The 15,068-nt window shown below is 35.6% G+C and overlaps 1 protein-coding gene across 1 annotated transcript in view; it reads right to left on the minus strand.

Annotated features, from left to right (window-relative positions):
- The window catches only part of LOC134669526 (protein unc-13 homolog B), a 402,107-nt gene that overhangs the window by 304,055 nt on the left and 82,984 nt on the right, over positions 1-15,068 (minus strand). Inside the window, exons 2-4 of the mRNA XM_063527129.1 lie at positions 13,155-13,184; positions 12,755-12,857; positions 4,913-5,027 (exon numbers count right to left, since the gene is read on the minus strand). Coding sequence (XP_063383199.1) covers positions 4,913-5,027; positions 12,755-12,857; positions 13,155-13,184 — 248 coding nt within the window. The remainder of the gene's footprint in view (positions 1-4,912; positions 5,028-12,754; positions 12,858-13,154; positions 13,185-15,068) is intronic.

Below are 15,068 nucleotides of genomic sequence, written 5' to 3' on the forward strand. Positions count from 1 at the left end.
TCTCTATAAAATTTTAAACTCAGAATCGTATTATCCTTTAAGAACTTGGTACCTATGTATCGTGTTCACTCAGAACTTGGTACCTATATAACGTGGAAAACAAAACACAGTCATTAGAGAGCTTACAGTAACTTTGTATAATTAGTATGATTTTATTTATATTTAATTAAACAAATTATATGTAAGTGATATCCATTGTCATATCTACTTTTATAAAGGCATTTATGTAAAGTTGAGAGTTAATTCTGTTAAGGTTATAATAAAAGTTCCAAACATCATTATATAATCGATAGCCGACGATGGACGTCGATAGTGCTACATTGTTTGACTTAATTAACCTCTAGCCGCCCAGAGACCTATAAAAAGGTTGCCATTCTAATTTGAATTTTGTGTTGACAAAATAAAATTTCATTTTGCTTGGCAAGGTTTGATGAATGGGCGGCTAGAGGTTATGGCCAATCTTTCTTTGATAACTTACACAAAGTAGACCCCACCCCGAGTTTTTGCTATGGCAATTATGCTTACAAAGTCAACTGCCATTTACTTCTGCTTAATTAGAAATACTAGCTGTTACTTTAAATCGACAGCGTTTTCGACGTTTTAGCGATAGTTAATATGTATTACTATGTCAATGTGTTTGGAGTTTTGTATAAAGTAAAAAGACTTGAAAATACCGGGTGTGGCCTGTAACACGAGCAAATAATTAAAACATAGATTGTACTCCTCAAACGGTGACACTTTTGTTCAACAACTTTTAAAAATTGTGAAGTATTTAGACACCCTATTTCTCATACAAAATAAATATTATCTTCAATGGACGCCATCGCCACGCCATATTATTTTGATTGACGTTGCTTGTCACGCCTTAAATTAAAAAATATACATTGCGTCTTAGAATAAAGTTTAAAGTGTATTAAAAATCAAACCACAAGTCATTTTTAAAAGTCGCTGAACATGTTGGTCAGTATGAGGAGTACAGCCTACGGTTTAACTTTTTGCTCATATTACAGGCCGCACCCGGTATACAACTCGATACCGCAATAACTTGCAACACAACTACAAAAAATTTAAGTTTTTTTTTTGGGAATATTTTATACATAGTGATTTCTACTTCAAATATAATAATATAAAAGTTACTTAGCAATGTCAATGCGGTTCCCAGAGGCTTTTTTACGAAGAAAAACCGGGCAAGTGCGAGTCGGACTCGCGCACGAAGGGTTCCGTACCATAATGAAAAAAAAAACAAAAACAAAAAAATGCAAAAAAAAAAACGGTCACCCATCCAAGTACTGACCCCTCCCGACGTTGCTTAACTTTGGTCAAAAATCACGTTTGTTGTATGGGAGCCCCATTTAAATCTTTATTTTATTCTGTTTTTAGTATTTGTTGTTATAGCGGCAACAGAAATACATCATCTGTGAAAATTTCAACTGTCTAGCTATCACGGTTCGTGAGATACAGCCTGGTGACAGACGGACGGACGGACGGACGGACGGACGGACGGACAGCGAAGTCTTAGTAATAGGGTCCCGTTTTACCCTTTGGGTACGGAACCCTAAAAATGAAAAGGCAAACTAGCTATTAGGGAATTAAGTTCACGGACAGTCTAATTAGATTTGAAAGGTATTGGTTAAATGTTGCCGATGAAATGTTAAGGTACCTAACTTAAACGGCCAAAGGCAGGAAAACAACCTGACATTTACGAGAATAATGTTAAAATAATAGGAAAGGTAAGCAGAACAATCACGGTACGTTAGATATCCAAACCAACGTCGGAGGAAACTCGATGCTTAGGGATATCCTTGCCATCAGCCACTGTGATATGAAATTTGATTACCGAACGATGTAAGTAAATAGTATGCATAATTAATTATTATTATCAATTTATCATAAACAAAGTAAAAAAACGCGTTATTTATATTAGACTATGTGAACAAAATATTGAAAACACCCTCGATGTTTTTCGTAAATATAAGAAGTAGTAGAATCATGAATTCATGAAAATGAAAGTCGTTACCAAAAATAACAATCAATATACATGTAGGTACCTAATACGTTTAAGTAAAGCCTACCGGCTCGATTCGGAAAATGAATTAGAGACTCACTAGATATGAAATAGTAACGATATGTGACGTTTCACTGCAAAAGGTACCTTATGGCGGCTGGCGCTGCGATTCGACAAATGAATTAGGGATTAACTAGATATGAAATAGTGAAGTTCCACGGAAAAAGGTACCTTATGACGGTCGGCGCTTACGTTGCATAGCGCCGCAATAATATTGGAGCGGCGTTAATAATAGCGTAAGCGCCAACCGTCATAAGGTACCTTTATCCGTGGGACGTCACATATCTTTACTATATCGTATCTAACTAGATCTCTGGTTAACACTATGTAGTTATATCGTAATTTTGATTTACTTTTACTTCCTTATATTTCAAGCAATACCTAATATTAAATATTTAAAATAGTTTTAACTGAAAGTGCCAAAAAGTATTTTTCTTCCTTGATTTTCTTACCAGATATTTTGGTACAAAACCCATCAAATTTGACTGTTGTTAGGGGCCATTACAATTTTGGTTAATTTACCAATAAGAATAACTAAAAGGGTTTCCCAATTCCACCAAGTTCGGGCACCATTGTTGTGCTACACAATGGCCAGAAGGCCTACCGCGAACCACGTTCGACGTTCCTCCCTGTCACACTTATGTACGAATTTACAAGTGTGACAGGGAAGCAACACGTCGAACGTGTTTCTCGGTAGGCCCTCAGTTATGTTCTGGATCAAGTGTTTGCTCAGACTTTGAACCATGTTAACTTAACGAGCAGTTGGTAGTTAAAACAATGGATAATATAACTCAACTTAATTTATAAAACAACATATTTGTTCGTGAAGCTGGTTGGTTGTTTGGAAGGTGGAAGTTTGAATTTGGGACACGATTAATTTATTTAAGGGGCTACCCGAGGTTTTCGTCGATTTTTAACAGGTTTTGAATCGTATCTCCTTTTTTTGCACTACAGATAGAATTATAAGACAAACGGTTATCGGTTCTTCAATCTTTTATCTCCGGTTTTGTCCACCGGATTTTGAAAAAAAATTATACTTATTTTTTTATGAATTTTTTAAACATTGTCCAAAAAAAACACTTTTTTCGTATCTAGTTTGCAGTAAAGGATCTTAGATGTACGAAATCTACATATTTGGGATCGTCTTTGAAGCGTCGAAAATCGTGTGCAAGGTTTTAATTTTAAACTAATTAAACACAAAAGTTATGGCCAGAAAACCAGTTTTTTAGCCTAAAATTGTTCAACTTTGATGCCAAATATCTCAAAGACAATGAACTTTAAAGTAAATATGGGATACTATATTGCTTAAAGCCGTTGCTGTTAATATGATAAGCTACAAAAAACATTAGAAAACTAAGGGATTCAGATCGAAGGTCATTGGCGTGGGGGAGCCCCTTAACATTAACAGTCAGTACAATACATCGGGAAAGGACCAAAATGAAAAGATCCAATCAAGCTGGCAATCGAAACGATGCCGTTTGTACAGTCAGCAGCAGAAGTGGCTAAGCGGGCAAGCTGTTCAAAATTACCTTGACACGCTCTTATTTTCTTAGCAATAAAGTCGTGCCAATATCATTTTGAACACCTGGCCCGCTTAGCAACTTCTGCTGCTGACTGTAGGATGGTGGCAGTACAAGACCAGTCGTTGACAAATCCGTGGGCAAGGTATATGACATGACCAGCTGTGAACATCTTCTAAAGTTAAATGAATAAATGATCCAATAAAATCTCGTTTTAATTTCAATGAGTGAAGATAATGTTAGTTTAAATTAATAAATAATACATATACAGGGTGTTTGGTACATCGTTTGCCAAATTAAAAGGGCAGATAGGTTGAGTCATTTGCTATCTTCTCAGGCCTAGAAATTTTTAATTTGGGGCAAAAAATTGTTTTCACTTCTAGGACAGTTTTTCGTAAATTTCAAATTTTCACTTGCGTAGTAGTAAAAAAAACCATGGCCAATTTTGTTTTTGTAGGCATGGGAAGATATTTTTTTTTTAATTTTTTTTTTTTTATGATTGAGGTACCTAGTCTCGATCAAGTAGGTACCTACATTACAGTGCCTAAAGTGACTTGGCATTACTAGATTTTCAATCTGAATCCATTATATTCCGCATTACGGGATAAGTAGCCACTTACTGGATCTCCAAAATCTCCCTCAATATCCTATAGGTAACAAACTAACAAAGAAATAAGAAATAGGGATTTCATAATTTTTTGTCCGATTGTCTGGAATGATTAGGTTACCTGAGAGGTTTCGAATCTAACGACAGTTATTATGCTGAATATCGGGCTCATTTTAATGTCTGACTTGCCTTTTCTAGTATAATATTTATTCGATTTTAGTGAATACTTTACTAGACTGTGCTCCTACTTTGACCGCTTAGAACTCGTTAGGAGGAACATTAAATTCGTAATCTTCAGTGAATTGCTAAAAGTAATTAACCAGAATCATCATCATCATCAATACCTATAAAATATTTATTTTTAGTGTCCGTACAAAACTTTGTTCACGGAACCCTTATGGGATCACTTTGGTCTTGCAAATCAGGTAAATGCGTTTTTTTTCACAGAGCGTTTGACATAGATACCTACCTAAAACTTGGAACAGTTATAGCTATTACCAACACTGATATAGTAAATAAAGTAAGTTAAAACTGCTTATTTTAAAGCAAAACGCAAGGTCTAAAAATTTAATTTCAATACACAATACGCTTAAAATAGTTTTTATAAATTGAAATCGCTTAGCCTTTTTCTTCAAAGATGGCCGGATACAACACAATGCTTTAACTCGATCAGCAATTCACGGTTAATTTCAGCAGATCGTCTATCCTTTTCTGACTCACCTCGTTATAAGCGACGGAGGTGAGAGGCAAGTAGTGGTAGCCGAGCGCCCGGTCCCAGATGACGCCTTTGTTCCACACCTCTACTAGTAAGCCCTGGTTGATGTCGTTGGTTTCACTGTGGACAAAACGTACGTTCAGTTTTTTGCTATAGGTACATAACAAAATAATTAAGATCAATGAGGTGAAGACCGGCATAAACAATTTATTGAATTAAACTTCACCGCCTAGGGTAGGGGTCTCCATACCCGACGCATTCCAATCCGGCCCGCGGGGTTCAGCATTCATTGAGAGTGGAACTGTTCCTAACAGCAGCAACCAGATACCCTACCCCGGCGCAAAAACCGACGGTGGCCCGCGTGAATGTTTCTGAGGCGCAATATGGCCCTCAGGTAAAAACATTTTGGAGACCCCCGGCCTAGGGCAAAACTCGATCTCGTGACACCCTGATGCCAGCCCCCGATCTAACAATTAAATCGCCGAGAGTTACAGCTTTTTTCCGAGGAAGTGGTCTTTTAATTTTTTTTTTCATTTCGAAGATTGCTGATGGAAACGACACAAACCTTCGGCGCTATAATATCTTGACGACATTATCCTTGGCCTCGCAAAAACAAAATTGCTCTCTCCTCATAAGAATATATTGCAGAAACCCTAAATTGGGGCAGCATGGAACACGATCTGGGTTCTCCCTGGGGGACATAAACGATTCCTGTGACCAAATACATTGATATCACGAAACATAAAAACGGTACAAGGAAACAGTTACATAGATAATTAATCAAAATTCAAAAAAAGTGTTCTGCAAGTAGATAGGCCTCAAAAATTACCGTGACTATAAATTGTCATGAATATATTTGAGGTTGTATCATTTAATATAGGAATTGGGTAAACATTGCAATACTAGTTATATATATAGTTATAATAACTTTAAAAAAAAGTAAACTACCTACTGCAAAATGTCGCGAATTGAACTACAGTTAACGAACTATACGATTAACTACAAACAAAAAATTCCTATTGGGTCTTAAAACTTAAACATTCGTGTTTTTGATCATGGCCGATTGGTGGACGAAACTCTGATCAATTTTGAGGAATAAAAAGTTAACAGAATTAATGCACGATACATCAGGAATACATTTACATTTAGACCCACCAAAATAATAGTACTTAAATCTAAGACGTTTACTAATAGGTAAATAATAATGTTTTGTCATCATCTTTTATTCGTTATAGTGTAATATTAAACTTAATGCTCTTACAATACCAAAGCCTGTATATCATCTTAATATCGTTCAATGTTACTAGAACCTAACAAGATTATACACAAATCAATACTCCGAGAACTACCTAGTTCCGTAACTGAAGTGAAACCAAAAGAGTTACGACGGTAAAGATAATGTTAAATATCCCTTTGGCGTCGCGCCAAATATCTTGGCCGTATTTCCTGACCGAATTTCTACGCAAGCAGCTGGCCTTCTATACCTCTCACTTACTCAGCTCTTGTCTAGCATAGACCAAAGTAAATGAGGCCCCTAGATGCTTAAGAAATACGCGGTTTGGGGAGCATTTATACTAGTTTTACAGAGTAGGTACTTCTGTTAGTCATATGAAAAAGCTCTGAGAGGGGTAGCTGTCAGGGCCTTTGGCCGCCTTGACGTGTACATGTAGTTAGGCGTCCCTTCTAAGGGACGAACATGTTTCGTCAAGGGTGCCTTACCATTAGGCATTGGTAGGATGTTATTGTGTGTATATAGGTATACCGGGTGTGGCCTGTAATACGAGCAAAAAATTAAACTGTAGGCTGTACTCCTCATACTGACCAACTTAAGAAATACAGTTCAGCAACTTTTAAAAATTGATTTTAAATAAATACACTTTAAAGTTTATTCTAAGACGCAATGTATTGCGAATTTTGTTATGTTTAAGGCGTGACAATCAACGTCAATCACAATGATATGGCGTGGCGATGGCGTCCATTGAAGGTAATATTTATTTTGTGTGAAAAATAGGGAGTCTAAATACTTCATAATTTTTAAAAGTTGTTGAACAAAAGTGTCACCGTTTGAGGAGCACAATCTATGCTTTAATTATTTGCTCGTGTTATAGGCCATAACCGGTATGTTATAACTAATAACATAATTATAATTGTAAAGTTTTACCTATGTACTTAAAAAATAAACATTGTGATATCTAAAGATAAATTAGTACCTATTGCACATATTTGTTGAGATTACTAGAATGTTATTTTGTTCTAAACATAATTTAAATGCAAATTTTATGTTTATATCAATATAAAGCAAAATTTGTCAGTGTACAATCAGTGAAGTTTTACTGTCACCGAAACCGAGTTGTGAAGGATTTGTTTTTCATACTTTTACAAGGGAAGTCAATATACTGACAAATAATTTTACATTGTGCGCTTACGCTACGTTTTACGCTATGATCGTAAACAAACTAAAGGCGTGGAGCCGACGAGCAAAAACATTTTATCAGCTTACCTACTGACCCAAAAATTAGTTTGTTTTGATAACTTTAAGGGAAGTTCGCGGGGCGGGGCGAGGCGGGGAGTTTCAAGGTGACTTATGTCAAATTTCTACATGACATGAGGGTGCAGGAGAAATAACTTATAGTGCGACATAAAATAGTATAAATTAAATAAAATGGAACTGAAAAAAAATCCATACTATATTGTTGCCATGTTTAAGCATTTTACGTCAAAAATGTGACAGTTACGTAGGAAGGGTTTTGATGGGGGTATTCGGGGGCGAAAAATTGATCTAGCCTAGGTCTTATCTCTAGGAAAGCGCTAATTATTGAGTTTTTATGTTTTCCGAGCAACGGTCTGTCTCCCAGATACTGTGTATACCGGGTGTGGCCTGTAACATGAGCAAATAATTAAAACATAGATTGTACTCCTCCAACGGTGACACTTTTTTTCAACAACTTTTCAAAATTATGAAGTATCTAGACTCCCTATTTTTCATACTAAATAAATATTATCTTTAATGGACGCCATCGCCAGGCCATATCGTTGTGATTGACGTTGCTTGTCATGCCTTAAACATAACAAAATTCGCAATACAAACTTTTACAAAATAAACTTTAAAGTGTATTAAAAATCAAACCACAAGTTATTAAGTAACTAAGTATAACGGGTTAGCACTGATTGACTAGCACGTTATCTTTTACGCGGATTAACAAAGTAATATTTTAATTTCCACAAGTTATTTTTAAACGTTGCTGAACAAATGTTGGTCGGTATGATGAGTACAGCCTACAGTTAAATTTTTTGGTCGTATTACAGGTACCTATAAAACGCGAGAGTTTAAGTGAATTGAGATCTCGATGGTTACAAAATATTGCTAAAGATTACGCCGAACCGTATAAAAAGAAATATATTCTCGTCGGGATTTAAAGGCCTATGATAACAGTCCCAGAGAAAGGTAAGGCTTTAAAATGATCCAAATTTATTGCCTCATTATCTAGCTAAGCTAGAATTCGATTAAGTACTTAGAGTTTGTTTGGTTGGTATTCATTATTGATTCCTGGAATTAAAATAATAATTCAATTTATGCCAAATTATCAGTGTTATATAAATAAATATTATAGGACATTCTTACACAGATTGACTAAGTCCCACAGTAAGCTCAAGAAGGCTTGTGTTGTGGGTACTTAGACAACGATATATATACTATACAAATACATAGAAAACACCCATGACTCAGGAACAAATATCTGTGTCATCATACAAATAAATGCCCTTACTGGGATTCGAACCCAGGACCATCGGCTTCGCAGGCAGGGTCATTACCCACTAGGCCTGACCGGTAGTCAAATATGTCCCTCTAGCGCCCCATTCTGAACAAAATATCTCCTCCACATCCACGTAGGAACAAAAGCTTTCATCGACAATTTTCAACCCGAACATCTAACCTTCCACCAAGACCCCGACGAACTGTGTAACAAAAGGTAAAAGGTCTACAAACCCTTCACAAACAGATGCCTAATTTAAAACCACCACCATTTAAAAGTATGAAAATCTATAATTTGGTTGCTGTCAACCACTTACTTTACTGCCAATTAGCCTTTAAATAATCGATTGTTTTATGCTGACCAATTATTTCACCAGCGAATTAAGCTCTCGTTTTAGACCGGGTCTCAATAGGGACAATTAGCTGCTTTCTGTCGGCGCTCGATTTTCAACCGAATTCCTGCGGATTTTCCGATGCTCACATTGTCTGCAAATTACAGAGTAGGTAGGTACAGTCGTCATCAGATATATCGGAGCGGCCAAGGTATTCACAATATCTGAAAAAGCACTCTAGCGCCTTGACAATAGAGGCGTGCTCAGATATTTGTGAGCACCTTGGCCGCTCCGATATATCTGATGGCGAGTGTACAGTAAAACAACGTGTGTGGGGAACACGAAAATAACTGCACGACAGTTTTGTGAATTTAAAAATGATTAACTTAGCAACCTTTGTTTAATTTTGTCACTTTCGTGGTGTTCGATCGTTTGTTTTTTCTATCGCCACACATCAAAATTTTACTTTTATCAAATTTTCCTAGTACATTTAATAATGTAAATATTTGAAGTTCGGAAATGTTTAGGTATTTTGCCTCAAATTAAAACATTAGTCAGTAAAACTTAACCAATCGTAACCAAATTTGGAAATCTAAATGATTATGAAATTATCTGCGTCGGACTGTTTTGCTTTTTTGACTACGTAATAAAATTGATATCAGTTTTGAATACCACGGCTCTCGTTGCAGCATAGTCAATTAGGCCATTTTGGCCATTTTTGAAGGGATCTAGCGCCTTAAAAAACAAAAATATCAAAAAAACAAATCGGTCCGAGTCAGATATTGACAATATTAATCTATGTTAAAAATCATTGCTCTAGCTTCAAAAACCAAGGAGGAAACAGTCGATGAGTCGAGTACCTTTGTATGTAGAAATGACCACTCCTGTTGGCTCTTAACATACGGGATCAAATGTGAAAAACCAATTTAAAAGACAATAAAGCGCTTGCTATAAACACACGTCCATTTTCAGAGATCCCATCTGGGCTATAACCGCGAAAATCGAAGTTCGCAAACTGCGGGGATTTTTCTCTGTCACTCTAATTACGCCTTCATTGGAGTAAAAGAGACCCCGAGAGATACCCGCAATTTACGAATTTCGGTTTTCGCGGTAGCCTCTCTGGTTAGAAAAAATTGCAATCCCTGTCACGTAACCTTCATTCCCCTAACAATCTGTTACTTTATATAACCGACCAGACTATTTTTAGGCCCAGAATGACTTATCTTCATATAAAGATTGTAGTTTTATGAGGCTTTTATCATTTAAGGTGGCACATGCTCCAAATCACGATGGTATATCAGAGCAAGGCGTCTACACGTTATAATAACGGGTGTGGCCCGTAACACGAGCAAATAATTAAAACATAGATTGTATTCCTCAAACGGTGACATCTTTTGTTCAACAACTTTTAAAAATTACGAAGTATTTAGACTCCCTATTTTTCATACAAAATAAATATTATCTTCAATGGACGCCATCGCCACGCCATATCATTGTGATTGACGTTGCTTGTCACGCCTTAAACATAACAAAATAAATAAATAATAAAATAAATAAAAGAAAACACTTAAAAGTGTATTAAAAATCAAATCACAAGTTATTTTTAAAAGTCGCTGAACAAATGTTGGTCAGTATGAGGAGTACAGTCTACAGTTTAATTTTTTGCTCATGTTACAGGCCACATCCGGTATAACCGAGTAAAAAGTGTAAGGGCTGGTACAGACAGACTGCATCCCGACTGCAACTTGTATGGGAACTGCACGCCGACGTTGCAGTTAGCATGCAGTCGGCGTGCATTCCCATACAATGGCAGTCGGGTTTATTATTAGAGCTTTTTAACTATTATTATTTGAGACTACTATTTTATACTTAATAAAAAACCTGGTTAACGATCTAACGTAACAACTATTCGAATGTTCAACGTCCATATATATAACCATAAAATGGACTTCTCGGAAAATTGTGCTATGCTTAGGCTTATTAAATTGTTTTTTAAATATTTTTTTCTTATTATTTTGGTAAAATTATAAAGCAAGTTCGGCAAACAATTGAACACTTTATCAATTGAAATAACTTTATCAATATTGTAAAAGTGTATTGTGTATAGTGTTTACTACTACTAATACTACGAATATTGCAAAAGTGCGAAGTAAAGACCAGTTGATTTCTGGAAACTAGACTTTGATTAAATTAACAATTGAAGATATATTATGGTACCGCCCCTACATACTCGCACCAACATATGTAGTGGGGTAATCTAGGCGCCAACACATAGATATAATAGTAGTATACATTTCTTTAAATCCAAACAGAATTTAAGACCTGTCATTAAAGTACATTTTGATTCAGGCTTAAAATTTATTGCCCTAACAGTTGTCATAATTAATGTCTAAGCGGCGAACACCAATAAAATGTTATATATTTAGTTGGTCAAGCAAATGTAGGCGCGAAGGGTTATCGTCCCATAGAAAATTTGAATATCGCGTCTTTTTCTACTGACAAGATTTGCTTGACCAACTATACTTTTCTATCTGCGGTTGTGAAAATATAATTAACAAGAAAATTCGTCCAAGTGAAACTAAAGCGCTGAATTGGCCAAGTTTCAATACCGAGAACCAGTCAACTGAATTAAACTCGTAATGCAATAAGTTGTTCGCGGGGTTTTAAGTGTAAAGTGTCAATTCGAGTGGAATTAGTGGCTGCAGTTGTTACCTAAATAAGTACATTGGGAATATTGTACAATTTTTTTTTGTGTTTAATAAAATTTCATTACACTATTACGGAAATCGCGTATCGCGGTTGGAATCAAAGGCAGATTAACAGCTGCTGACTAACTTTATTCAATTCTCTATCCTAAAAAGTTTTCTTTTAAGTGGAGCAAAGTATGAAAACAAATTCTTACTTAGGTACTTACTTAATGGCGCAGCGACCCAAAATGAGTCTTGGCTTTCGACACGATATTTTGTTCCTATACTCATCTTAGTCTTCCCGGCTTCTACACCGTGTTTTTTTTTATTTCCGTTAATTTCAGGAGTGCATTCCTGAGCTTAAATCTAGTAACTTTCTCAAAGACACCGATATTCTAATTAACTCCATTTCGGAGATAATCGATAATTTATTTTTTTCCTTTAAGGCCTCTACAAGCGTGTACACTTGCCTTAGGGCCGGTTTACATATTGATTAGTGTTTAGAATGAGTTCATGCATTTGCTACTAAACTTAAATACAATCTCGGTCGCTCGATGTTCGAAATGACATTGATATGTCACAGATTTCAATTGTTTGGTTGAGTTAAATGTAATGCCCGTGTTACAACAACGCTATATCCTACATTTAATTACTTTTTAAACTTAATTTTTTTTCAAAAAAAGCAAAAAATAATAAAAAAATTTTTGAAAATTAACTATGCCATTTAGTTCTCTTAAACGTACTTAACCATACCCCGAAGTTAACGGAATTCAATAAAAACACGGTGTATAATAGAACTCAAAACCCAAGGTATAATCATAGGCATTTCAATAGTTATAGAACCACAAAGAACCTCGCTACTGTTGTACAGAAACCTCTATTGCTTAGCAATAGTATTCCTTGTATAAATAATCAACTCCAAAGAACAATCTCCCCTAGGAACTATTACATAAAGTTCATTTCTGTTTTCGCAGCATTGTGAACTTTAGCAATCGACTTTGTCTGCAATAGTCGTCAGTGGAATTTGAGCTTTCCAGCTTTATGGTTAAAGTTCGTTTTAGCACGTGTACTTACAACAGGAAATCTTGCTCCCAGCACGGTGTGGGCCCCTTAACTGTCACCGTCGTCGACTTGACATTCTGCAGTTTGAGTGTCACGTATGTGTTGAATTGTGTTGCTGTTGAATAGAAAATTATATTATAACGCCATCTTTGATGTTTCATTGATGAGGATGAAGAAGAAGACGGCCAAATGCATTTATATATGGTTAACTTCGCGAAAAGTTGATGAAAATCTTGAGAAAATTAAAGTGGTCATATGACAAAACGTCGTGGTTGCGATCTTACTAGCCATGAAGAGTCATTCCATGTCGTAAAAACTAGTCGCATTAGGGAATCAATAGGCATATAATACATGTTTTGAACATAATATTTAAATGTAGCTTAAATAATATTATAAAGTAAATGTAACTCACCTTGTATACCGACATAACGCGCTTTTTTAACTGAAACAAAAGAAAATAACGATGTTAGTCGTTATTATATGCAATTCAGGGTCATCCATAAATATTAATATAAACACACACACACAGATAAAAAAATCAAATCTTAGCAACTTTTGATAAATGTAATTTCATAATTATAAAGACATAGCTCAAGATGATATATTTCGTGTAGTTTTGAAAAAAGGGTTTGATACAACCCTCTCTACACCCTCAGCACACCCTCTACCCTCGAGGACTTTTAGTATGTTTATCTGAACACCACAAGTTATAACTGAACCAATTTTCAAGACTACACGAATTATTTCCGCTGATTGCCCATCGGCTTTATTAGATGTGGCTAACATTGATTTCCCGATTACTTGACTCTTATTGACTGCCAAATACCAACTACCAAATGCCTATATATTTACACTAACCAAGACTACCAAAACTTCTTGAACAAAAACAAACGAATCTCGCATCACGTCCGCAAAAGCAAACAAAAGAACTCACAAGCCTAAGCCAACTTCCGAACTACCTAACTAAGAAAAAAGTGTTTTCAAAATGTCTGAGGTCATTTTCTCTTCACTGGAGAGCAATATATCAACTCAAAGTCAGATAACAAAGTGAAATAACTATAGGCGCCTAGGGAACTAAGCTTAACTTTATGAGTTAAACTTAAGTCGGCTTGTTTAAGCAACTGCCGTATTCGAACTTCAAAATATTCACAAGAGACGACACGTACTAGATCCATTCTAGATACGTTATAGTTTAGATATCAACTAGTTCTCTTTTGCAATTCGGGCCACCAATGTCACTTTTACGTTAGATAGATTAAGATATCTATTAGATGTGAATTGGATCTCTAAGTCATATCCTGTGGAAATCGTTCAAGAGTATTCCCAGAATCGCGCAAATGACAAATTTGACAGGTTAGATCTTAAACATCGTTATCGTGGTGATGTCTAAAAGATGTCTAATAGATGTCTATTTCAAAATCCGAATCGGGCCCCAAGTTGGCAGTCAACTACGAGGTCTACAAGTAATCATCGTCACTGAGAAATGTAAAGCTGTTTAACCGCTTTACGGGGATTTGTTGGTTTAGTTTTGAGTTTAATTCGATGTGACTAGGTATTAAGGTTTAACACGAAGGTTATTGAAATCATATTTGTTGAGGATTGAAAATGTATTTCTTTTTCTTATAGAGTCCATGTATTATATGTACGTAACAACACCAAAAAAAGAGCTTCAAAAGAAATTATACGACTGTCGCAAGAAACATAATCCTACATATGCCTAATACGGTGGTTAAAATCTTTCGGAAAACTCGCGGGCCCGGTGTAAAAGATCAAAATTTATCATTATCGGACCTAGTATGTCTTTTGATCCAAAACCGCTGTTCATTATCAATTATGCCACTACACATTTTCGCACATATTGAGTCGTATTAAAACTTAGTTCAGAAACATATTAGCTCGAAAACATAACCGTCTTTCTAGTGAAAAGGGGGTACAAGTCAAGTGTGTTGCACGAGACTAGTATCCCTCTTTATTAGAGCCACAGTTATTTAGTGCTCTCTACCAAACACAGGAGAACAAACCACGCCAATCGGATTAAATTTGATCAAAGAGGTCTCCCATTATTAGTTCAACATATAGGTAAACGGATACCATAGATATGCCTATTAAGCATATAAGCGCTTTTATTAGGGCTTTTTCTATTTAATTTTATTTCAAATAAACAGTACAAAATTATAACTTAAGACTATACACGGTGTAACATGAGTAAACCGAATAATTTTAACAGCGTCATATCATTTAGATCACATTTAGAGACAAAAATCTCCTATAAACTTTTTTTTACATAATGTAAAAGGCTTTTTTGATGGTAATGTTGCTGCTATGG

Source organism: Cydia fagiglandana, chromosome 12, assembly GCF_963556715.1.
Source record: "Cydia fagiglandana chromosome 12, ilCydFagi1.1, whole genome shotgun sequence".
NCBI classification, from domain to species: domain Eukaryota; kingdom Metazoa; phylum Arthropoda; class Insecta; order Lepidoptera; family Tortricidae; genus Cydia; species Cydia fagiglandana.